The sequence below is a fragment of the Rana temporaria genome, chromosome 5 (genome assembly GCF_905171775.1).
Source record: "Rana temporaria chromosome 5, aRanTem1.1, whole genome shotgun sequence".
In the NCBI taxonomy this organism is placed as follows: Eukaryota; Metazoa; Chordata; class Amphibia; order Anura; family Ranidae; genus Rana; species Rana temporaria.
The window spans coordinates 133,780,122-133,803,802 of NC_053493.1; the positions used below are offsets into that span (position 1 = coordinate 133,780,122).

Consider the following 23,681-nt stretch of genomic DNA (forward strand, 5'->3'; position numbering starts at 1 on the left):
ATATTGCATTTTTTTCAAAATTGTCGCTCTATTTTTGTTTATAGCGCAAAAAATAACCCGTAAAAAGTTTATGGGATACAAATGTGAAAAATCAGTGCTAATTTTAAAGGTTAATATGCAAGTTATTGTCATAAAAAAGTGTTTGGGGACCTGGGTCCTGCCTCAGTGGACATGTATCAATGCAAAAAAAAGTTTTTTTGGGAGCAGTGATTTTAATAATGCTTAAATTCAAACAATAAAAGTGAAATATTCCTTTAAATTTCGTACTTGGGGTGTCTATGGTATGCCTGTAAAGTGACACATTTTTCCCGTGTTTAGAACAGTCCCTGCACAAAATGGCATTTCTAAAGGAAAAAAGGTAATTTAAAACTTGCAGCTATAATGAATTGTCGGGTCCCGGCAATACAGATAAAAGTAATTGAAAAAAACGTCATGGGTCTCCCCCTCCCCCCCAGTCCATTACCAGGCCCTTTGTGTCTGATATGAATTTTAAGGGGAACCCCAAACCAAAATGTTAAAACAAAATTGTGTGGGGGTCCCCCAAATTCCATACCTGGCCCTTCAGGTCTGGTATGGATATTAAAGGGAACCCTGCCACCATTTTTTTTAATAGTGTAGGGGTCCTCCTCAAAATCCATACCAGACCCTTCAGGTCTGATATGGATTTTAAGGGGAACCCCGCGTCAAAATTAAAAAAACAAAATGGTGTGGGGTTTAGGCATTATTAAAATCACTGCTCCCAAAAAAAAATATTTAAAACTTTTTTTTGCTTCGATACATGTCCCCTGGGGCAGGACCCAGGTCCCCAAACACTTTTTATGACAGTAACTTGCATATTAACCTTTGAAATAAGCACTTTTGATTTCTCCCATAGACTTTTAAAGGGTGTTCGACGGCGTTCGAGCTTGCCGCGAGCACCCCAAACAGACGAACACCCCGATGTTCGAGTCGAACTTACGCTCGACTCGAACATCGGGCTTATTCCTACTTGCTATATGCTCCTGATTCAGCACGCAGCCATGTGGGCAACTGAAGCCCGCTGGTACTCTCTTCTGGGATTAGGTGCAGCTGGCTACCCAGCATGTATATGTAAATATACCTATACTAGAAAGTGCTGGAACAAGGACCCTTAGGCCCCTATCACACTTGGTATGACCTTCAAGTCGCGTGATTTTGCCACGATTTTGCAGTGATTTTTGAGCAACTTTGACATGATTTTGCCACGACTTTGACACAACTTGAAGCAAGGCCTGTTTTTAATCTTGAGGCCTATGGACCTCAAGTCGCATCAAAGTCGGACCAAAGTAGTGCAGGCACTACTTTGAAGTTGCTGCAACATGAATGGTACTCATTGGAAATCATGAGGTATGACTTGTCATGCGACTTTGCCAAGGACGCAGGACAAGTCGCAAAAGTATGAAAGGGGCCTTGTGCCAGGATCACCAGATATTGTTTTCATGTAAACTGCAGAATGAAAAATATTGAAAATTTGTTTTAAAATCAACATATAAAAGCATATGTGGGATTTTGGTGTTTGAATTTACATATACATGAAATTCCTATTGTTTAAGCATGAACTGGAAGCGATGATGGGGACGTAGTAGAAATGATTCTCATACTGCAGAGGACTGATGAAAAAAAAAGAAAAAAATGATAAGAATAAAACCTAAGACCCGAAATGTGACTGGTCAGAAAATCATATCATGTAATATTGCTCGGGTCAGAAGGATTCCTTTGTGACTGCAAATGGATATTCAGTGGTATTTGAAGAACAGACGAATATAAGTTCTTTTGTGATTTTTTTGACAAAAAAATCTGCCTTGTCATGGACTGCAAATTGTCTGATTTGTGCAGATCAAAGGCTAATAATGATGGCTATTACCCGCCTAGTTCAATATAATTATTAATAATCGGTGTAAAACTCTTTATGGTGTATATATCACACACTGACATTTTCTTTCTTTTTAATTATATAGTGGCTTCACATTGTAGATCATGGGTCCAGCGATAATGGGCCTTGGATTTTGCAGCTCCTGCCTTCGGGGGAGACTAAATGGACTGGCGAAGCCCAGAAACTGGCAGAGAGTTATGTGCCATGGAATAACTCGGAGCATTTGTTCTGAGACAGGAGAATGGGAAAAAGTTTTAGGAGTGGAAACTCGAAAAAGGATAGAAAGATTTTGGCATCACAGGATAAAGGACCAGTTTACTCAAATCAGTGAAGTAGATGTAAGTATTTACACTGAATTATATAAGTTTATTGAGGGTCACTCCATGACTGGAGTCTAATGAGGTATATAGCACACTGCCTTGACCTGTGTTATCTTTTCACAATTCTAGGTTGAGAATTCTATCAACAAAAGGATAATTTAAAGGGTTTGTAAAGGTACAATTTTTTTTTCCTTATTTCTTCTGAGAAATCCTCACTTCCTGTTCTTCTGTCTTTAACTCCACACAGTAATGCAAGGCTTTCTCCCTGGTGTGGAGTGTCGTGCTTGCCCCCTCACTTGGACTACAGTTGAGTCAGGATGCCCACTAACACACAGCTCCTTTCTCTATCTGCAATGTAGAGAGCGTCCTGACTCTCCTGTAGCCCAAGGGAGGGGGCGAGCATGACACTCCACACCAGGGAGAAAGCCTTGCATTACTGTGTGGAGGTAAAGACAGAAGAACAGAAAGTGAGTATTTCTCAGAAGAAATAAGGACATTTAAAAGTAAAATTGAAGGATGAGGTAAGTGAAGGAGGACTGCACTAAGGTAAAGGAAGCTATTTAGGAAACAAAATTGTACCTTTACACAACCCCTTTACAAATGTCTTTTTATTAAACTTTTTCATACAAAAATCACAAGACATAAATACTTAAAACACATCATAGACAACCTCTTTAAAGTAATGTTAAACGCTCCTATACCTACAGCTCACTGGAAGTTTAGTAAAAGCTGCCATTTTTGGCATTAGTGCAAACATGGATTTTGCAGTAGAGAGCTTGGTCTTTACTACACATGAGCTTTTTTTTTTTTTTTTTTTTTTTTTATAAAATTGTCTGTGCCTGGAGTTTACATGGGGCCAACAATCTGCGCTTTTACTGACCCTTGACCACCCATCTATAATGTGACATGGCAGCCACGTATCCGCGGATAAATCCTCTTGAGGATTTGCGCGGATTTCCATCCGATGGAGTGTACTCACCATCGAATCGAAATCCTCTGGCGATGACGTGTCACGCCTTCGCCGCGATTATGACGCGGCGACGTGCGCGACGCTGTCATATAAGGAATTCCACGCATGCGTCGAATCATTACGACGCATGCGGGGGATCCCTTCGGACGGATGGATCCGGTGAGTCTGTACAGACCAGCGGATCCATCCGTTGGGATGGATTCCAGCGGATACATTTGATAGCATGTCATCAAACATTTATCCGCTGGAAATCCATCCCAGGGGATAAATATCCGAGGAAAGAGATCCGCTGGAGTGTACACACCATAGAATCTATCCGCTGAAACCCATTCGCTGGGATTTTTCAGCGGATGGATTCTATCGTGTGTATGGGGCCCAAGAATAAACGAATCTCCTAACAGTTCATTATATTACTGAAGCATAATAACCATGGCATAGTATTTTGTCCAATGCTTGTGCATGAGCAAATATGCTGATGGTTAATCAGCCTTCACTTGCTTTGATGTCCACACACAAGGAGCTTCTTTTAATGGTTTACCAGGGCAAAATTTTGCCTGGTGACGGCAAGCACATTGCATATAAATCCCCATATACCTGCTGCACTGGACTGTTAATTTTTAGGAACCTCACCTTGAAGAACCAAACGGATCTTTGTAGGGGAACTCCACTCTCGTGGGAAAAAAAATTGTATAGCCAATACAATTGCTACACAAGTCATATTGTAATTTAATGTTATTAAAAAATTACCTTTCCTTTTAAATCTGCAGCATTGTAATGCTCTGTAAACCTGGAGGCCTTCTGTACACAGGTGGTGTACAGAACTTCCACAGAAATGACATTTTCTGCTTGTGTGATTTGCTCACTGATTTCCCCAGAATTCTGCACAGGCACAATTCAGATTTTAGACATCCTCTGCAATAGAAATGTAATTGTGGTGAAATACTCCCAAAGGGACGCAGACCCTGCAACTTTCACTATTAGAACACTGCATGTACATCAGCTGATTAATAATAAGAGTCCCTCCCATTCAGATTCTCTCACACAACAAAAAAGAGCAAAAACAGGTAGGAATCTGCAAAAAAAATTAAATAAAAATTTCTCACAGTGAATGTTTTGAAAAATAAGTGCTAGTATTGCAGGAGAAAACTTTCAGGTGTTAATGCATAGGCGAAAAACACTGGGGGTTTGTCATACCTTTTTTTAATGGAGCAGGCCAGGGTCTTTTCTTGCTGCTGTTTTACAACTAGCACTGAAAAACAAGAAGGCTTTATTATATAGTGTAAAACTGTAGCAGTACATGCTGTACTAACCTAGAGCTTTCTGTTTTGTTTTATCTAGAAGACGAAACCAAAGTTTTATGTATTGTCAATGTTTCCATATCCCTCTGGAAAATTGCACATGGGGCATGTACGTGTTTACACACTAAGCGACACCATAGCGCGGTTCCAGAAGATGAGAGGCATGCAGGTAAGATCTAGCTATATCGTCATTGTAAAGGGCAGCCTTCTTTTTAAACTGTTCACTTAGGAAAGATGATTTTCTGTACTTGAAATGCTGTTTGAAACTCATTGTGTAAAGACTATGACCTGCACACACGTAGGGGGGGGGGGGGGGCATTTATCATTTCTGCACAGCAATGCAGTGCTAAACAGGAGCAGTGAGATACACTATGCAAAACATTTACAACAAATAACCTTCATCAGCTGCCCCAAAGTAGCAATAGAATAAAACCCGATTCTGACCATTTTTAAAAGACTATACATGTATCAGGCAGCCTGTCTTCACCCCCTCCCTACTTACCACCCCACATAATATTTTTAATCATTTTTTATAAATCTTTAAAAGCTGTGGTCAGTGCTGTCCCTTCCTCCCTCCCATCTAAGGGATGTAGATGAGTTTCAGAAGAGCCCACATTTCAGATCTTTGTGACTTGTACCGCCACTACCATTCACCCACAGTGAACACAGGCAGCGTGATAAAAACATTGAGTGTTGTCCTAATGACCATTGGTTATGTCCATGACTGCCTGAGCTCACAGGAAGGGGTCAGATGATGCTGGGTGTTATTCGTGTTGGAAGTGGTGCAGACAGTAAGGAAGAACTAGCACACTATGAGCAGCAGATTTGTTCTGGAGTTGGTATTGAACTGAAAGCATTAACATCATTGATCGCATGACACTGGCAGCGGGACGGTACAGTGATCAGTCATCGACTGTGTCCATAGGATGTTCTTCCAGAACAATAGTGCTCCTGCCCAGCCGTCATTTTACTATAGGACAGATGGGAGCACTATTGTTCTGGAAAGATGTCCTATGATGTCCTCCCAGAACGTGCCTCTCGTGGGGCTGCAAAGCAGTACGATCTTTCACCGGCTGTGTCCATATATATATATGGTATTCTGCACTTCTGCCTACAGGGGCATGCATGCGCCGCTTCTGCTGTGATTATTAACAGCAGAGACTGATCTGCAGATGCTGGGCACTGGATTTCCACTGGCACCCCCTGATCATCGGGCAGAAACACAGAGCTGGGCTCTGCCTATGTAAACAAGGCAGAGCTCCGTTTTGACGGGGAGATGGATTTTGTGTCCTTCCCTTAGTAAAAGCCGCACACACTACACAAAAACACTGGCTAGCCACACAGTTAACCCTTTGATTGCCCTAGATGTCGAATCCCTTCCCAGCTAGTGTCCTTAGTACAGTGACAGTGCATATTGATCACTGCATTAGTGTCACTGGTTCCCGCAAAGTATCAAAAATGTCAGTTGGTGTCAGATTGTCCGTAGCATTAGCGCAGTCCCATATAAGTTGCTGATCACTGCCATTACTAGTATAAAAAATAAATGCAAATCCCAGTTTACCAAAAATATGTAGCAGAATACACATTGGCTTAAACTTATGAAGAAATTCAAATTTATTTATTTTTGGATACGTTTTATAGTGGAAAGTAAAAAATCGTTTTTTTTTCACAGTTGTCAGTATTTTTTTGTTTAGTGCAAACAATAACAAACGCACTGGTGATCAAATACCACCAAAAGAAAGCTCTATTTGTGGGGGAATAAATTACATTATTTTATCTGGGTACAGCTTTGCATGACTGCACAATTGTCAGTTAAAATAATGCAGCACTGTATCACAAAAAATGGCCTTGTCATTAAGGGGGCTAAATCTACCAGAGGTCAAGTGGTTATGTGCATGTTCTGTATTTTATTGTTTAGCACACTAAAAACTAATTAAAGCTACAATACTGTTTGTGGCGGACAAGAAAAAGCAGGATAGGAACCCCAGGAATGATATCAACATTCATGTGCATGGGCAATAAAAGGTCTTTTCAGTTTCAAATTCCTGTATAATTTTTCCACTTTTCGATGCTTACCTTTGTGGTGTTATATAAAACAGCTGGATTTAGATATAAAAAAGAAAATTACTGTTCATACTGAATGTTTTACTAAACACAAAAATCCAAATAATTATTGTGTGGGCATAGAGGAACAATTCTCATGGCGTCTTAAGGGTTTAACAAAGGACAATTTACATTGCTTAATGAAAAACTGAAGCTCATACTGGGGGCAGTGGCAAACAGTCCAGTAAAATGTTTTAGCTGTCATTTGGAAAACATTTGCAAGTTTTTAAGGGAACCGATGGTAAGAAGATTTTATTTAAAGAGCAAATCCAGTCTAAAAGTTCTAAATGACAGAACCTATTAGATCTCCAAACACGTCCTGTGTCTTTGGGAAGCTGGGAGGACTGCTTATGTACAAATAAGACAAACTGTTAAACAAGGTAACAGAATAATGCATTGAGTGCATTAGAAGTTAGGTAAGTTCACGCAGGTGTAACTAAATATTCTGGATTATGATTAATGAAAAACTGACCAGTATCTGTAGAGATAAACAAGCTTGGTTTGAAAAAGTGTGGAACCCTTGGATTGCATATCTCTAAGCTCCCTAGACACTGGGACACCTTCTGGGTAGAGGCTTGGGCTGGGGGGACTAATTCTGGCTTTTTTTCCCCTCACTTTTCTTCTTCCTGTTTCTTCCTTTCCATTATTATTTTTGTTATGCTTTAACAATTTTTAGGGGGATGCTAATGGAGGACCATAAAGCCTCCCCAATCCTAATATCTCCTCAGGAGCGAGGTATTGTGTTATGAGGCACTGGGACCAATCCTTGACAATAATGTTACCCTACCTCTCCATTTACTTGAGATATGTGCGACCTACGATTTTATCGTAATGTTACTTTATAACTTTTTTCCATTTCCTGACTTTTATGTAATAGGTTGCTGATACTTAGGGGCTCCATGCCCTAGACAGAAGGCTGCTCTACTATATAAAGCTTGCTCATTAGGCCTGATATTCTTGCCTTCAAAAGGCAGAAGTTTTTTTATCTTAATGCATTCTATGCATTAAGATAAAAAGCCTTCTGTGTGCATCAGCCCCCCTAATACTTACCTAAGGTCCCTCTCTGTCCAGCGATGTCCATGAGTGGCTGAGACACAGCAGCAGTGCCATTGACTGTCTCTGTTGTCAAAGTCAGCTAGCCAATCAGGAAAAAGAGGGGCCGGGTCGGTGCTTTGTGTCTGAATGGACACAGGGAGCTGTGACTGGGCTGGGGTTCCCCCATAGCAAGCTGTTTGCTCTGGGGGCATTGAACAGGAAGGAGCGACTAGGAGAACAGAAGAGGGACCTGAGAAGAGGGGGATCTGGGCTGCTCTGTGCAAATCCACTGCAAAAGAGCAGGTAAGTATAACAGGTTTTTTTTTTATGACAAAAGAAACAAGACTTTATAATCACTTTTAACCGCTTTAGGCCCGCGCTATAGCCGAATGACTGCTTCAGCGCGGACCTGAAAATCCAGGAGGACGTCATTTGACCTCCTCCCCTTTGCTCGTTCCCTGCGGGGAAATTCTATGCTGGTTGTGTCCCCAGGACACAGCTAATCGCAGTGAACGGCCAATCAGAGTGGCCGTTTGCTATGCGGTCTGTGCGGCCAATGAGAGATGATCTCAAATGTAAACATTTGAGATCACCTGTGCCGCCAATCAGTGCCCCACCTGTGCCGCCAATCAGTGCCCATCTGTGCCGCCTCATCCATGCCGCCAATCAGTGCCCACCTGTGCCGCCAATCAGTGCCCACCTGTGCCACCAATCAGTGCCCATCTGTGCCGCCTCATCTGTGCTGCCTCATCAGTGCCACCTCAGTGCCCACCTGTGCCAATCGGTGCCCATCTGTGCCAATCAGTGCCCACCTGTGCCGCCAATCAGTGCCCACCTGTGCCGCCTCATTAGTGCCACCTCAGTGCCCACCTGTGCCAATCTGTGCCGCCTCAGTGCACAGCTGTGCAATTAGTTAGATGTGCAATTTATGCTCCTAAAACCCCTGATGGCGCTCCCTGCATGTTGAGCCTCCGTATGTGGCCAGGCAGTGAAAAAGTCTTACACATGGGGTATTGTTCTACTCAGGAGGAGTAGCAGAATGTATTTTGGGGTGTCATTTGTGGTATGTACATGCCATGTGAGAGAAATAAGATATTACAATGACAATTTTGAGATTTTTTTTTAATAAAAAATAATCTTAATTTTGCAAAGTATTGTGGGAAAAAATGACAACTTCAAATAACTCACAATGCCTCTTAATAAATACCTTGGAATGTCTACTTTCCAAAAAGGGGTCATTTGGGGGGGGGGGGGCATTTGTACTTTCCTGGCTTGTTAGGGTCTCAAGAAATTAGATAGGCCTTCAGTACATCAGGTGTGATCAGATGTGATCATTTTTTATGATTTGCACTATAGCTTGTAGACTCTAAAACTTTCACACAGACCAAATAATTTCCAAAAATGTTGGGTTATTTGTATCAAAGACATGTATCAGTATAAATTGTGGCCAAAATTTATGAAGAAAAATTTATAATTTGCAAAATTTTATCACAGAAACTAAGAAAAAATCATTTTTTTTCATTAATAGCGCAAAAAATAAAAAACACAGAGGTGATCAAATACCGCCAAAAGAAAGCTCTATTTGTGGGAAAAAAAGGACAAAAAAAATAATTTGGGTACAGTGTTGCATGCCTGAGTAATTGTCATTCAAAATGTGAGAGCGCTGAAAGCTGAAAATTGCTCTGGGCAGGAGGGGTGTTTAAGTGCCCAGTAAGCAAATGGTTAATATGTACTTTGGTTGTTACGATATGGCCATCGATTATCTTGGAGGTTGCATCCTCTTCTTGACATTTATTTTTACATTGTTTACGTGTTTGTATAAGGTTAAAACTCTACAATAAGATTTATTAAATAGAAGTTAGTTAAAATCATGTTGGGCCAGATTCTCAAAGAATCGGCGTTGGCGTAGTGTAAGCCATTTACACCACGCCACCGCAACTTACTGGTGCAAGTGCCGTATTCTCCAAGCACTTGCCTTGTAATTTGCGGCGGCGTAGTGTAAACGGCCCGGCGTATGGCCGCGTAATTCAAAGGGGGCGGCTTGTATTCAAATTAAGCGCGCCCCCGCGCCGATCAAACTGTGCATGCGCCGGGCGGAAAAATAGCCCAGTGCGCATGCTCCAGCTCACGACGGAAAACGTCAATGACGCCGACGTGAGCGTCATTGATGTAAAGTCGTATTCGCGAACGACTTAGTAAAACGACGTAACCGACGGAAAAAGACGACGCTGACCCAACGCCAAACTTAACATGGCATACGGCGGACTGGCTTAAGGTTACCCCTCATATAGCAGGGGTAACCTTACTCTAACGGAAACAACAACGACGCAGCGCAAATTCGTTCGGGAATCGGCGTATCAGGCTCATTTGCATAGTCAAATGAGAACTGAACGTAAACGCCACCTAGCGGCCAGCGTCGAATTACATCTAAGATCCGACGGTGTAAGTGACTTACACCTGTCGGATCTACGCCGTATCTATGCGAAAATGATTCTAGGAATCATACGCATAGTTACCCGGGGCCAAAAACAGAGATACGACGGTGTTTCCTGAGATACACCGTCGTAACTCTTCTGAGAATCTGGCCCGCTGTATTTTTCCCTCCTCACTACCTTTGTATCACATAAAGCACAGCAAGCAAAGCTCATTTTGGTTCATGACAGAGCCTCCATTGGTAGTGAGGACCAGTAAAATGAAGTAATCTCCACTGCATTGCCAACCGGTCTTGTGTTTGCCCCTTGTCATGATGTTATACTTGAAGACTGTGATTTTGTAAGGACTTCTGTCCTTGTGATTGACCTTTTTGAAGTGGCACTGGCACTACAGACTGCCATCTATATACCCATCACACACCTTCCTAGAGAAGGCTCTAGAATACTGGGTACTGCAGGACCACCAGCTGGAGACTGTATCATGCACGATGAAGGGGTCCTGCGTGACTCCAAACTTTGCACACCCTTCTTCTTGATATGTTCATACTTCAATAAAGATACCTGTCCTCATTTTATTTTATCAGCTTTTCACCAGCAAAACCATATGACCAGAGGATCACCTTTATTCTTATATACTCATCACAGCAATATAGAAATCCCTTTCATGGATAGAATAATGAAAGTCGATTTAAAAAATATATATATATTTTACTTAACTGCTCTTAGCACTCTACTTTTAAATTGTCGGTCTACCCAAAAGTTATATGTAAGTCATAGATGATGGTTTATTTTACCTCATAAGCTGGTCACACATGTATTACTCCAATTGTATCATGTGCTTTAGATCTACCAACAGCTATAAAGTATGAGAACTGATTGGCCTCAAGCGAATGGATTACTGTGGTAGGCCCTCAAATTAGGTTGTTTCGGTACTCCTAAAGTATAGTGTGCGGTGACTTTACAGTTAGATTCTAACATGTTTGACCAACTTTGGGTACTCTAGCAAAGAGATTACCCAACACATTTTCTAACTTTGCCTAATTTCACAGCAGAGTCTCTTTCCTCAGGCTTGATGCTCCTATGGATTGTGTGCCTATGCAGCCACCACATTTTAGGACTGGTAAGCTGCAATACAGTGTCTTGAAAAAGTATTCACACCCCTTGAAATTTTCCACATTTTGTCATGTTACAACCAAAAATGCAAATGTATTTTATGTGATAGACCAACACAAAGTGACACATAATTGTGAAGTGGTAGGAAAATGATAAATGTTTTTCAACATTTTTTGACAAATAAATAAATATGAAAAGTGTGGCGTGCATTTGTATTCAGCCTCCCTGAGTCAGTACTTTGTAGAACCACCTTTCACTGCAATTACAGCTGCAAGTCTTTTTGGGTATGTCTCTACAAGCTTTTCTACAAGCTTTTCACATCTAGAGAGTGAAATTTTTGTCCATTCTTCTTTGCAAAGTAGCTCAAGATCTGTCAGTTTGAATGGAGAGCGTCTGTGAACAGCAATTCTCAAGTCTTGCCACAGATTTCCAATTGGATTTAGGTCTGTACTTTGACTAAGCCATTCTAACCCATGATTATTCTTTGATTTAAACCATTCCATTGTAGCTCTGGCTATATGTTTTGGGTCAATGTCCTGCTGGAAGGTGAACCTCCCCCCAGTCTCAAGTCTTTTGCACACCCTAACAGATTTTCTTCTAAGATTGCCCTGTATTTGGCTCCATCCATCTTCCCATCAACTCTGACCAGCTTCTCTGACTCTGCTAAAGAAATGCATCCCCACAACATGATGTTGCCACCACCATGTTTCACGTGGGGATGGTGTGCTCAGGGTGATGTGCAGTGTTAGTTTTTTGCCACAATAGCGTTTTGCTTTTAGGCCAAAAAGTTCAATTTGGTCTCGTCTGACCAGAGCACCTTCTTCCACATGTTTACAATTTGCGAGAAGCCATGTGGGGGACACAGCAAAGGGGACTTCTTATGGCTTTCTTTCAACAATTACTTTCTTCTTGCCACTCTTCCATAAAGGCCAGATTTGTGGAGTGCATGACTAATAATTGTCCAGAGTCTCCCACCTGAGCTGTGAATCTCTACAGCTCCTCCAGAGATACCATGGGCCTCTTGGCTGCTTATTAATGCACTTCTTGCCTAACCTGTCAGTTTAGGTGGACAGCCATATCTTTGTAGGTTTGCAGTTGTGCTATACTCTTTCATTTTCGAATGATGGATTGAACAGTGCTCTGTGAGATGTTCAAAGCTTGGGATATTTCCTTATAACCTAACCCTGCTTCAGGCTGGATTCACACTGGTACGACAAACGCTCTGACTTTGGGAGCTCATGTCTCATGACATGTGCAAATCAATGTTTCCTTATGAGAGCCATCTTAACTGGTCTGACTTTGAAAATGCTCCCTGCACTACTTTGGACTGACTTTGATCCTACTTACAATGGGGATCGAAAGTTTGGGCACCCCAGGTAAAAATTTGTATTAATGTGCATAACAAAGCCAAGGAAAGATGGATCTCCAAAAGGCATCAAATTACAGATTAGACATTGTTATTGTGACGGTATCGGTATGATATCCCCGTCAATTGTGACGGTATCGGTATGATATCCCCGTCAACGTTCCCTTCTTCCCCTAACGAAAATCACCCCAATATTCCACGAGGAGGGATATCCCTGGAATCGCCCAGAAAGCCACACATGAGACAAGCTTACTGCTGGAACAAGACACTTTATTGACACAAACTCTCAGCTTATATGTGGTTACAGCCTGTTAGGAACGCCCCCCTCACACAGTGGGGTTTCCCATACAGATTATAGGAGACAAGTCGGAGCCGACCATGCAGACATGTTTCTTTAGATAACGACATCAGCGGAGTTAATTACTAGGTGTAACAGCCTGACCACAATGAAGCAATCAGAATAATTAACATGAGCCCCTTATCTAATCATTGTAAACAGTAAGGCCGGTCTCCTTCCCACACACAATAAATCAATTACCATTTGACTAGGGAGCTGGCTGAGGAAGGGTCATTAACATGTCAATAGCTTGTGACACATGAACCAAGCAGGGAGATTTACACTGACATCCTTCACAATGGCCCCCCTTTTTCTCCCTGCTCCGGCAAACCCGGTTGGACCTTCCCTGGTCCAGTAGGGTTGACGGGTTCAGAGCTTTTAGTCCGAGGTTAACTCCGTTTGGCGTGACTGACCTCCATTGGTAACTGCTTCCGACTCAGGTATGCTACCGGGTCGTCAGATCACACGCCGGTCAGTCCCCAAGTCTTTGTGCGATCTGCAAAGTCACCAGAAGTCAGTGTGAAGTCAGCGAATGGGTCTGTGCGCCGCCGTCTAGGTGTCCCGCTATGGGAGGGGGCAGGTTATGGCTCTGAAGTGACAATCACAGGAGATTCATAAAAAGAAAAAGTTATATTTGTTGAAATGCTGTAGCACTGGTGCTCAGAGTCCGGGGGGGGGGGGGGGGGGGGGGAGAGGGGACTCAGAGCCCCATAAGGTCAGCCACCCCCTGCTCCCTCCGCAGCCGCCGGTTCTCCTCTTTGAGCTTCTCCAGCTCCATCTCCAGTTCATGGAGCCTGGGGGGGGTCAGCCCGCTGTGACCTCAGGTGGTTGTTCTCCTCCTCCATGCGGCTTATGCACTCCTCCAGCTCTATGTACTCACGGATCAGATCCTGCTTGCTCATGTCCTGCAGGCTCTCCACGTGGTCCTTCATCATCAGGAACTGGGTGGTGGTGTAAGGGGCCACCGGTGGGCCCTTGGCGAACATCTCGGCCCGCATCTGGGGCGCCCGCTGTGATTCCATCTCCTCCAGTCGCTTCTTCTCCTCCCAGGTCCGCTGGTTATATGACTTCCAGGACCTCTTCTTCTTGGAGGGTAGCTGGCGGTGCCTCTTTCTGCCCAGCTCCCTCCAAGGCCCCTCCGGCTCATGGCGGTCGCCCATGACCAGCTGACAATGGTGTTCCCTGTTGTCCGTAATAACAGATTGTACCATGAGGGCTTCGTAAGGGGTGCCCAATGGTTCTTCCGGACCCAGCTCCTGGAGATCCCAAGCCGAGTCTACACAATGGGCTGCTGCTGGTGGGCGGTACCCAGGTTGAGACCAATTTGACCTGGTGTTGTCGTTCATGGGGCAATTCTGCTTGAAGTGACCCAACTGTTTGCACCGGAAGCAGCGCTGTTCGTTGTCCTCCTGGCGTGGGTAGCGAGGGCTAGATGTCATCGGTCTGTTAGGCGGTTGGTATCTAGCGGCTGGTGGGTGTGAGGGCGCCGTTGGTTGTGGATGTTGTACCCGTGGTGTGACCTGGTTTGTCTTGCGAGTATCCGCATATTCATCCGCCAACTTCGCGGCCTCTGGTAGAGTCATGGGCCTGCGATCTCTCACCCAATCTTTGACATCCGTCTGGATGTGATTGTAAAATTGCTCCAGGAGCATTAGTTGCAAAATGTCCTCTGCGGTGGTGGCCTGGCTGCTGTTAACCCAGTTAGAGGCCGACAGGGACAGCTGGCATGCCCATTCTGCGTAAGAGTCTTTCGTGGTTTTGCGTGAGTCCCTGAACTTCTGTCGGTGGGACTCTGGGGTTACTGCATAACGAGCCAGGAGCGCTTCTTTAACCCGGGCGTAGCTATGGATATCCTGATCTGGCACGGTCCGGAAAGCATCAGAAGCTTTGCCTGACAGTTTGCCTGACAATATTGCAACCCACTCTCCTCTAGCTATTCGGTGCAGGTTACATTGTCGCTCAAAATCCGCCAGGAAGTTATCAATCTCACAGTCCTTTTCATCAAAAGCTTTAAAAGCGCTAAACGGAATCTTCCTTGCGTCTGCTGTGCTGTACTCACTGTTTGGAGAATGTGCGGCTGCTTGTTGGACTGCTGCCAGTTTTAACTGTAGTTCTGCGTCCCTTATTTGTTTATCCTTCTGTAGTTCTGCGTCCCTTATTTGTTTATCCTTCTGTAGCTCCGCGTCTCTTATTTCTTTAGCCTCCGTCGCTAACATGTCCATCACTTTCAGTACCACATCTGGCGTTGGGTTCGGGCCGAACCACGCTAGCTTCTCTCTCATTAGCTTGTTGGCTGGCGATTCCTCCTCCTGAATCACTGGTGTCTCCATCTCTTGTACTGCTGGCGTTGCTGCAATCCCGTCCTCCTGGTCTAGCTCCATTGATTCTGCTATGATGACCCGCTTGGTTTTGTTGCTAGCAATCCTTCCACGAACTTCCAGTAGTTCTTCCAGTGTCTGCTTGGAATCCGGGTGTGAAGGGGAATAGAAGGGAAGATCCCGCTGCTGCCAACCAATTGTGACGGTATCGGTATGATATCCCCGTCAACGTTCCCTTCTTCCCCTAACGAAAATCACCCCAATATTCCACGAGGAGGGATATCCCTGGAATCGCCCAGAAAGCCACACATGAGACAAGCTTACTGCTGGAACAAGACACTTTATTGACACAAACTCTCAGCTTATATGTGGTTACAGCCTGTTAGGAACGCCCCCCTCACACAGTGGGGTTTCCCATACAGATTATAGGAGACAAGTCGGAGCCGACCATGCAGACATGTTTCTTTAGATAACGACATCAGCGGAGTTAATTACTAGGTGTAACAGCCTGACCACAATGAAGCAATCAGAATAATTAACATGAGCCCCTTATCTAATCATTGTAAACAGTAAGGCCGGTCTCCTTCCCACACACAATAAATCAATTACCATTTGACTAGGGAGCTGGCTGAGGAAGGGTCATTAACATGTCAATAGCTTGTGACACATGAACCAAGCAGGGAGATTTACACTGACATCCTTCACAGTTATAATATGTCCAAAAAAGTTAGATTTTATTTCCATCATTTACACTTTCAAAATTACAGAAAACAAAAAAATGGCGTCTGCAAAAGTTTGGGCACCCTACAGAATTTATAACATGCACTGCCCCCTTTGCAAAGCTGAGACCTGCCAGTGTCATGGATTGTTCTCAATCATCGTCTGGGAAGACCAGGTGATGTCAATCTCAAAGCTTTTAAATGCCCAGACTCATCTGACCTTGCCCCAACAATCAGCACCATGGGTTCTTCCAGGCAGTTGTCTAGAAAACTGAAACTGAAAATAGTTGATGCTCACAAAGCTGAAGAAGGCTATAAGAAGATAGCAAAGCGCTTTCAAAAGTCAATATCCTCTGTTCGGAATGTAATTAAGAAATGGCAGTCATCAGGAACAGTGGAAGTTAAAGCAAGATCTGGAAGACCAAGAAAAATATCAGACAGAACAGCTCGCAGGATTGTGAGAAAAGCAATTCAAAACCCACGTTTGACTGCACGATCCCTCCAGAAAGATCTGGCAGACACTGGAGTTGTGGTACACTATTCCACTATAAAGAGATACTTGTACAAATATGGTCTTCATGGAAGAGTCATCAGAAGAAAACCTCTTCTACGTCCTCGCCACAAAAATCAACGTTTGAACTTTGCAAATGAACATATAGACAAGCCTGATGCATTTTGGAAACAAGTTCTGTGGACCGATGAGGTTAAAACATAACTTTTTGGCCAAAATGAGCAAAGGTACGTTTGGAGAAGAAAGGGCACAGAATTTAATGAAAATAACCTCTGTCCAACTGTTAAGCATGGGGGTGGATCAATCATGCTTTGGGGTTGTATTGCAGCCAGTGGCACAGGGAACATTTCACGAGTAGACAGAAAAATTCATTCAATAAAATTTCAGCAAATTTTGGATGGTAACTTGATGCCATCTGTGAAAAAGCTGAAGTAAAAGAGAGGATGGCTTCTACAAATGGATAATGATCCTAAACACACCTCAAAATCCACGGGGGATTACATCAAGAGGCGTAAACTGAAGGTTTTGCCATGGCGTTCACAATCTGCTGACCTCAACATAATTGAAAATCTATGGATAGACCTTAAAAGAGCAGTGTGTGACAGACAGCCCAGAAATCTCAAAGAACTGGAAGACTTTTGTAAGGAAGAATGGGCAAAGATACCTCAAACAAGAATTGAAAGGCTCTTGGCTGGCTACAAAAAGCGTTTACAAGCTGTGATACTTGCCAAAGGGTGCAGTACAAGATGTTAACTCTGCAGGGTGCCCAAACTTTTGCAGATGCCATTTTTTTGTTTTCTGTAATTTTGAAAGTGTAAATGATGGAAATAAAATCTAACTTTTTTTGACATATTATAACAATGTCTAATCTGTAATGTGATGCCTTTTGGAGATTTTTCCATCTTTCCTTGGCTTCGTTATGCACATTAATACAAATTTTTACCTTTTGCCTGGGGTGCACAAACTTTCGATCCCCACTAAATATCACTGAAGTCAGATTAAATGTGGGATCACCATCTTTACTGATCCGACTTTGGCATGCGACTTGTGCTCTGAAGATCTTTATGGGGAACCCCACACGGCATGGGTTCCCCCTCCAAGACCATACCAGGCCCATCGGTCTGGTATGGATTTTAAGGGGAACCCCACGCCAAACAAATGCCATGGGGTTCCCCCAAAATCCATAACAGACCTTTATCCGAGCACACACCCCGGCAGGTTAGGGAAAGGCTGTGACCGCCCCCTACCCCAAAGCACCTTGTCCTCATGTTGATGAGGACAAGGGCCTCTTCCCGACAACCCTGGTCGTGGTTGTTTGGGTCTGCGGGCGGGTGGCTTATTGAAATCTGGAAGCTCCCTTTAACAAGGGGTCCCCCAGCTCCTGGCCCCCACCCTGTGAATGAGTATGGGGTACATTGTAGCCCTACCCATTCACCTAAAAAAAAGTGTCAAAAATAAAACGCAGTACACAGGTTTTTAAAGTAATTTGTTAAGGCAGCTCCACCGTTTTTTGGCTTGGAGGATTTCCCTTAAAATCCATGCCAGATCTAAAGCCCTGTACACACGATCGGTCCATCCGATGAGAACGGTCTGATGGAGCGTTTTCATCGGTTAACCGATGAAGCTGACTGATGGTCAGTCGTGCCTACACACCATCGGTTAAAAAAACAATCGTGTCAGAACGCAGTGATGTAAAACACAACGACGTGCTGAAAAAAAAAGTTCAATGCTTCCAAGCATGCGTCGACTTGATTCTGAGCATGCGTGGATTTTTAACCGTTGGTCGTCTCTACCAACAATAGTTTTCTTTTCTATCAGTTAGGAATCCATCGGTTAAATTAAAAATAAGTTGGCTTTTTTTTTAACCGATGGATAAATAACCGATGGCGCCCACACACGATCGGTTTGGACCGATGAAAACGGTACATCTGACCGTTCTCATCGGTTCAACCGATCGCGTGTACGTGGCCTAAGGCTTTGGTATGGTCTTGGAGGGGGGACCCATGCCATTTTTTTATTTTTTTTCATTTGGCTTGGAGTTTCTCCTAAAGATTCATACCAGACATGAAGTGCCTGGAAATGTAGGGATCAAAGTCGGATCCTCGTTCATTTGTACAGTCGTACGACTGTAGTGTCGTAAAAGTGGGAACCTGGCCTCAAACTTCTCTACAACTTTATCCCTGACCGTCTGGTGTGTTCCTTGGCCTTCATGATGCTGTTTGTTCACTAAGGTTTTCTAACAAACCTCTGAGGGCTTCACAGAACAGCTGTATTTATACTGTGTTTAAATTACACATTGGTGGACTCTATTTACTAATTGGGTGACTTCTGAAGGCAATTGCTTCCACTAGGTTTTAGTTATGGATATCAGAGTAAAGGGGGCTGAATACAAATGCACGCCACATTTTTCTGATTTTTTATTTGGAAAGAATTTTGAAATCCATTTATCATTTTCATTTCACTTCACAATTATGTGCCACTTTGTGTTGGTCTATCACATAAAATCTCAATAAAATAAATTTACGTTTTTTTTGTAACATGACAAAATGTGGAAAATTTCAAGGGGTATGAATACTTTTTTCAAGGCACTGTATATTTCATTTTTGTTTTTGGGTTTAGACCTACTTTTTAAAAATGTAAGGTCTAGTGGGTGGACTTGGAAGCTTGAGTTCAGAGATTACACTGCCATAGCCAGTGAAAGATGGAACAAAAACCTAGTGGGTTTGGCAGTCCATTTGCATCAACCAAAAGTTGGTGGGAAGACTCCTGAATTAATTAAAGTGGGGGTTCCCCGCTACGAGTTGCCAAAAGTAGCCGAACGTCGGTGCGCAGGCGCCGTATAGAGCCTCACCGACGTTCGGCTTCTTTCGGCAACTCGTGAAGCGCTGTATGCGACGGTCGGAAGGCTGTCAATCAAATAGGAATGCCCAGTCCTGAAGACCATACCCGGAAGCGGCGGAGAACATCTATCTCTAAAACGGTAAGTACTGCATTGATTTAAAAAAAAACACCCGATTGTGCTTCCCGTAATTAGCCTCAATCTAATGTTAAAACATTTTTTTCGGGTGAACCCCTGCTTTAAAAACAAGAATGCATGTGCCATAACTTGGGGTAGAGGATCCGCCAATATCTGTTCATACCCTCATAGTATTTGTTCTTTCAAGATGTTTTCATACTTTGCTGAGGATGGAAGCTCATTAATTTTCCTTTGACATAAAACTTTGAACTTATCAATATGTTTTTCATATTGTGTCCAATTTTATACTAAATTTCAGTCATATTTGATAGGGATTAAAGAGCTCAGAGACCGTACTGTGACCTTTAAGCTGATTTGGTGAAGAGGGATTTAACAAAACAGAAATAGCTTAATTTTTTTTTTTTTTCCGAAGAGCCAGCAAAAAATTAAGAAATTGCTTCATTACATAATCTTTACTGGCATGGTCAGCAAGGTGAAGGATTTGCAGTTCATTTATTATAGTATAAAATAATAGGCCAGGAATTAATAGTCCCCAAATGGTTGCTGGTAATGCTTTGAAACAGTCTTGAACATTTGGGATTATAAAATATGAAATAAAAGCTAAAATAGCTATAGTGTTCAAATACAATGAGATAAAACCGATGTCAGCTCTTGCAGATATATTTAGCCTGAAGCATTGTAAACTTTCTGATTGTGGCAGTTTTGTTATCTTTGTTAGAGCTATCAAGCTGGCTGCTGCAATAGATTTCTTTTTTTATTTGTAACTCTGCAAATCACCCTCAGCATGGAATCTGTTTTGCAGGGGGTTGCACATTGAATGTAAGTTAGGTTTTGCTTAAACAAGATTTGTATACAAGTTTTATATTTTTTGTGTATGTGTGTGTCTGTATATGTGTATGTATGTATGTATGTGTGTGTGTGTGTATGTATATATATATATATATATATATATATATATATATATATATATATATATATATATATATATATATATATATATATATATATATATATATATATATATATATATATATAATATATGTGTGTGTGTGTATACATATATATATATATATGTTCAGTTCCTGCTGTTCAGTCCCTATATACACTCACCGGCCACTTGATTAGGTACACCTCTTCAATTGCTAGATAACACAAATTGCTAAGCAGCCTATCACATGGCAGCAACTCAATGTTCAAGTTCAAATTGAGCATCAGAATGGGGTAGGAAAGGGATTTAAGTGACTCTAAATGTGGCATGGTTGTTGGTGCCAGATGGACTGGTCTGAGTATTTCAAAAACTGCTGATCTACTGGGATTTTCACACACAACGATCTCTAGTGTTTACAGAGAATGGTCAGAAAAAGAGAAAAAATCCAGTGAGCGGCGGTTGTGTGGACAAAAATGCCTTGTTGATGTCAGAGGAGAATGGGCAGACTGGTTCGAGATGATAGAAAGGCAATAGTAATTCAAATAACCTCACATTACAACCATGGTATGCAAAATACCATCTGTAAACCTTGAAGCAGATGGGCTACAGCATCAGAAGACCACACCGGGTGCCACTTCTTTCAGCTGAGAACAGGAAACTGAGGGCCAGATTCTCGTAGATTGGCGTATATTTGCGCGGGCGTAACGTATCCGATTTACGCTACGCCTCCGCAACTTAGACGGGCAAGTGCTGTATTCTCAAAGCACTTGCTCCGTAAGTTGCGGCAGCGTAGCGTAAATAGGCCGGCGTAAGCCCGCCTAATTCAAATTTGGAACAGGGGGGCGTGTTTTATGTAAATAACTTGTGACCCGACGTGATTGACGTTTTTCACGAACGGCGCATGCGCCGTCCGTGGAATATCCCAGTGTGCATTGCTCCAAAGTACGCCGCAAGGACGTATTGGTTTCGACATGAACGTAAATGACGTCCAGCCCCATTCACGGACGACTTACACAAACGACGTAAAATATTCAAAATTCCATACGTAACATTGGTACGCCGCATGTACGCCACCATATAGCAGGGGTAACTTTACGCCGGGAAAAGCCTAACGTAAACGGCGTATCTGTACTGGGTCGGCCGGGCATACGTTCGTGAATTCGCGTATCTAGCTGATTTACATATTTCTAGGTGTAAATCAGCGTACACGCCCCTAGCGGCCAGCTAAAATATGCAGTTAAGATCCGACGGCGTAACAGACTTACGCCGGTCGGATCTAATAGAAATCTATGCGAAACTGATTCTAAGAATCAGGCGCATAGATACGACCGACCAGACTCAGAGATACGGCGGCGTATCTGGAGATATACCGTCGTATCTCTTTTGAGAATCTGGCCCTGAGGCTACAATTTGCACAGGCTAACTAAATTGGACAATAGAAGATTGAAAAAATATTGCCCGGTCCGATGAGTCTCGATTTCAGCTGTGACATTCAGATGGTAGGGTCAGAATTTGGCGTAAACAATGCAAAAGCATGGATCCATCTTGCCCTGTATCAACGGTTCAGGCTGGTGGTGTATTGGTGTGGCGAATATATTCTTGGCACACTTTTGGCCTCTTTGTACCAATTGAGCATCGTTTAAACACCACGGCCTACCTAAGCATTGTTTCTGACCATGTCCATTCCTTTATGACTATAGTGTACCCATCTTCTGATAGCTACTTCCAGCAAGATAATGCACCATGTTACAAAGCTCAAATCATCTCAAACTTTTTTTTTGTTGAACATGACAATGAGTTCACTGTACTCCAGTAGCCTCCACAGTCAGCAGATCTCAATCAAATAGAGCACCTTTGGGATGTGGTGGAGGTGCGGGATGTGGTGTGGGAGATTTGCATAATGGATGTGCATGGATGTCCAACAAATCTGCACCAACTGTGTAATGCTATCATGTCATTTATTCATAGTTTCCGGTTAATAAATGTCGACAAGTACCTTCAGCCATTGCGGCTAGCAGCTTGTAATTCTCAATGAACTGCGAGGCCTTCTGATGAGCGCTCTAGTAGTTATATGATTCTTCTAGCTCTAAGGTTACTGCCTACCTGTAGGAGCCACAAGCAGACAACTATCCTGAGAGTCTGCAGAAGCCTGAGGTCTGAGATTTGCTGATTGCGGGTTTAATGCTCTTTAGAAAAAAATGTATGCACATTTTTTACCTGCATAAAAAAGGTGCATTTATAATTTTTTTTCAAAAGGTGAACTTATACTTTAAAGCGTTTGTTAACCCCCCCTCCCCCAAAAAAAAATGGATCCTGCTCCTTTAAAGCATGTTATATGACACAATGCATGTCCTGTGTCATTTGGCCCTCATAGCAACTAAAAAAACCTTGCTGATCCTGCCAGTTTCTCCCCAACCCTGTGTAAACTGACCACAGTGTACCATGGCTGCTGAGACCAGACACTGTGGTCAGTTTACGTGCCACTGTCATCAGCAGCCTGCTATCTGCTCTCCTCTCTGCTCCTGTGTCCTTCTCCGCTTTCCCTCTCTGTCTGTGTGTGAGCCACCCCTCTCCCCCTCCTGCTGCTCTCGTAACACTAACCTGTATACACCTTCAGCACTGCCTCCTATTGCAGTGTCCCTCTCTGTGAATGATTTATAAATATAAATGCTGTACATATCTAAAGAGCAGAGATTGCGATCACATGACCAGCCAGTTAGTTCTCCCCTCCTCCCCGACATCAGCAGAGGAATTTCAGCCCAGCCCTCTACATCTCTCGGAGGAGGAAAGGAGAAAGCTGGCTGGTCATGTGATAGCAATCTTGGCCTGTGAAATTAGGTATTTGCAGCATTTATTTTTATAAATCAGACACAGAGGGGGATACTACAATAGGATGCAGTGCTGATGGTGTATACAGGTTAGAGATTGCGATCACATGACCAACCAGTTAGTTCTCTCCTCCTCCCCTCCAGACTGACATCAGCAGAGGAATTTCAGCCCAGCCCGCTACATCTCTCGGAGGAGGAAAGGAGAAAGCTGACTGGTCATGTGATAGCAGTCTTGGCAGTGAAATTAGGTATTTGCAGCATTTATTTTTATAAATCAGACACAGAGGGGGATACTACAAAAGGATGCAGTGCTGATGGTGTATACAGGTTAGAGTGGCTTAACAACCACTTTCAGTGTGCACACATGCAATGGCTGTGTTTGCCCCATAGGGATGCACAGGTGTTTCATGCATCCACATGCAGGCAGTCCCATGTCAGTTGGGGTGCAGCGGCAGCATGGACACAGCTGCTTCTGCCAACATGACATCTGTGTGAATGCAGGTACCGAACGCACACTGTCTACACTATCTACATA

At 43.1% G+C, this 23,681-nt stretch overlaps 1 protein-coding gene across 1 annotated transcript in view; it reads left to right on the forward strand.

Annotated features, from left to right (window-relative positions):
* Positions 1–23,681, forward strand: part of LARS2 (leucyl-tRNA synthetase 2, mitochondrial) — a 268,511-nt gene that overhangs the window by 34,139 nt on the left and 210,691 nt on the right. The window contains exons 2-3 of the mRNA XM_040353150.1: positions 1,977–2,229; positions 4,520–4,648. Of these exons, the coding sequence (XP_040209084.1) occupies positions 1,996–2,229; positions 4,520–4,648 (363 nt within the window). The 5' untranslated portion in view covers positions 1,977–1,995. The remainder of the gene's footprint in view (positions 1–1,976; positions 2,230–4,519; positions 4,649–23,681) is intronic.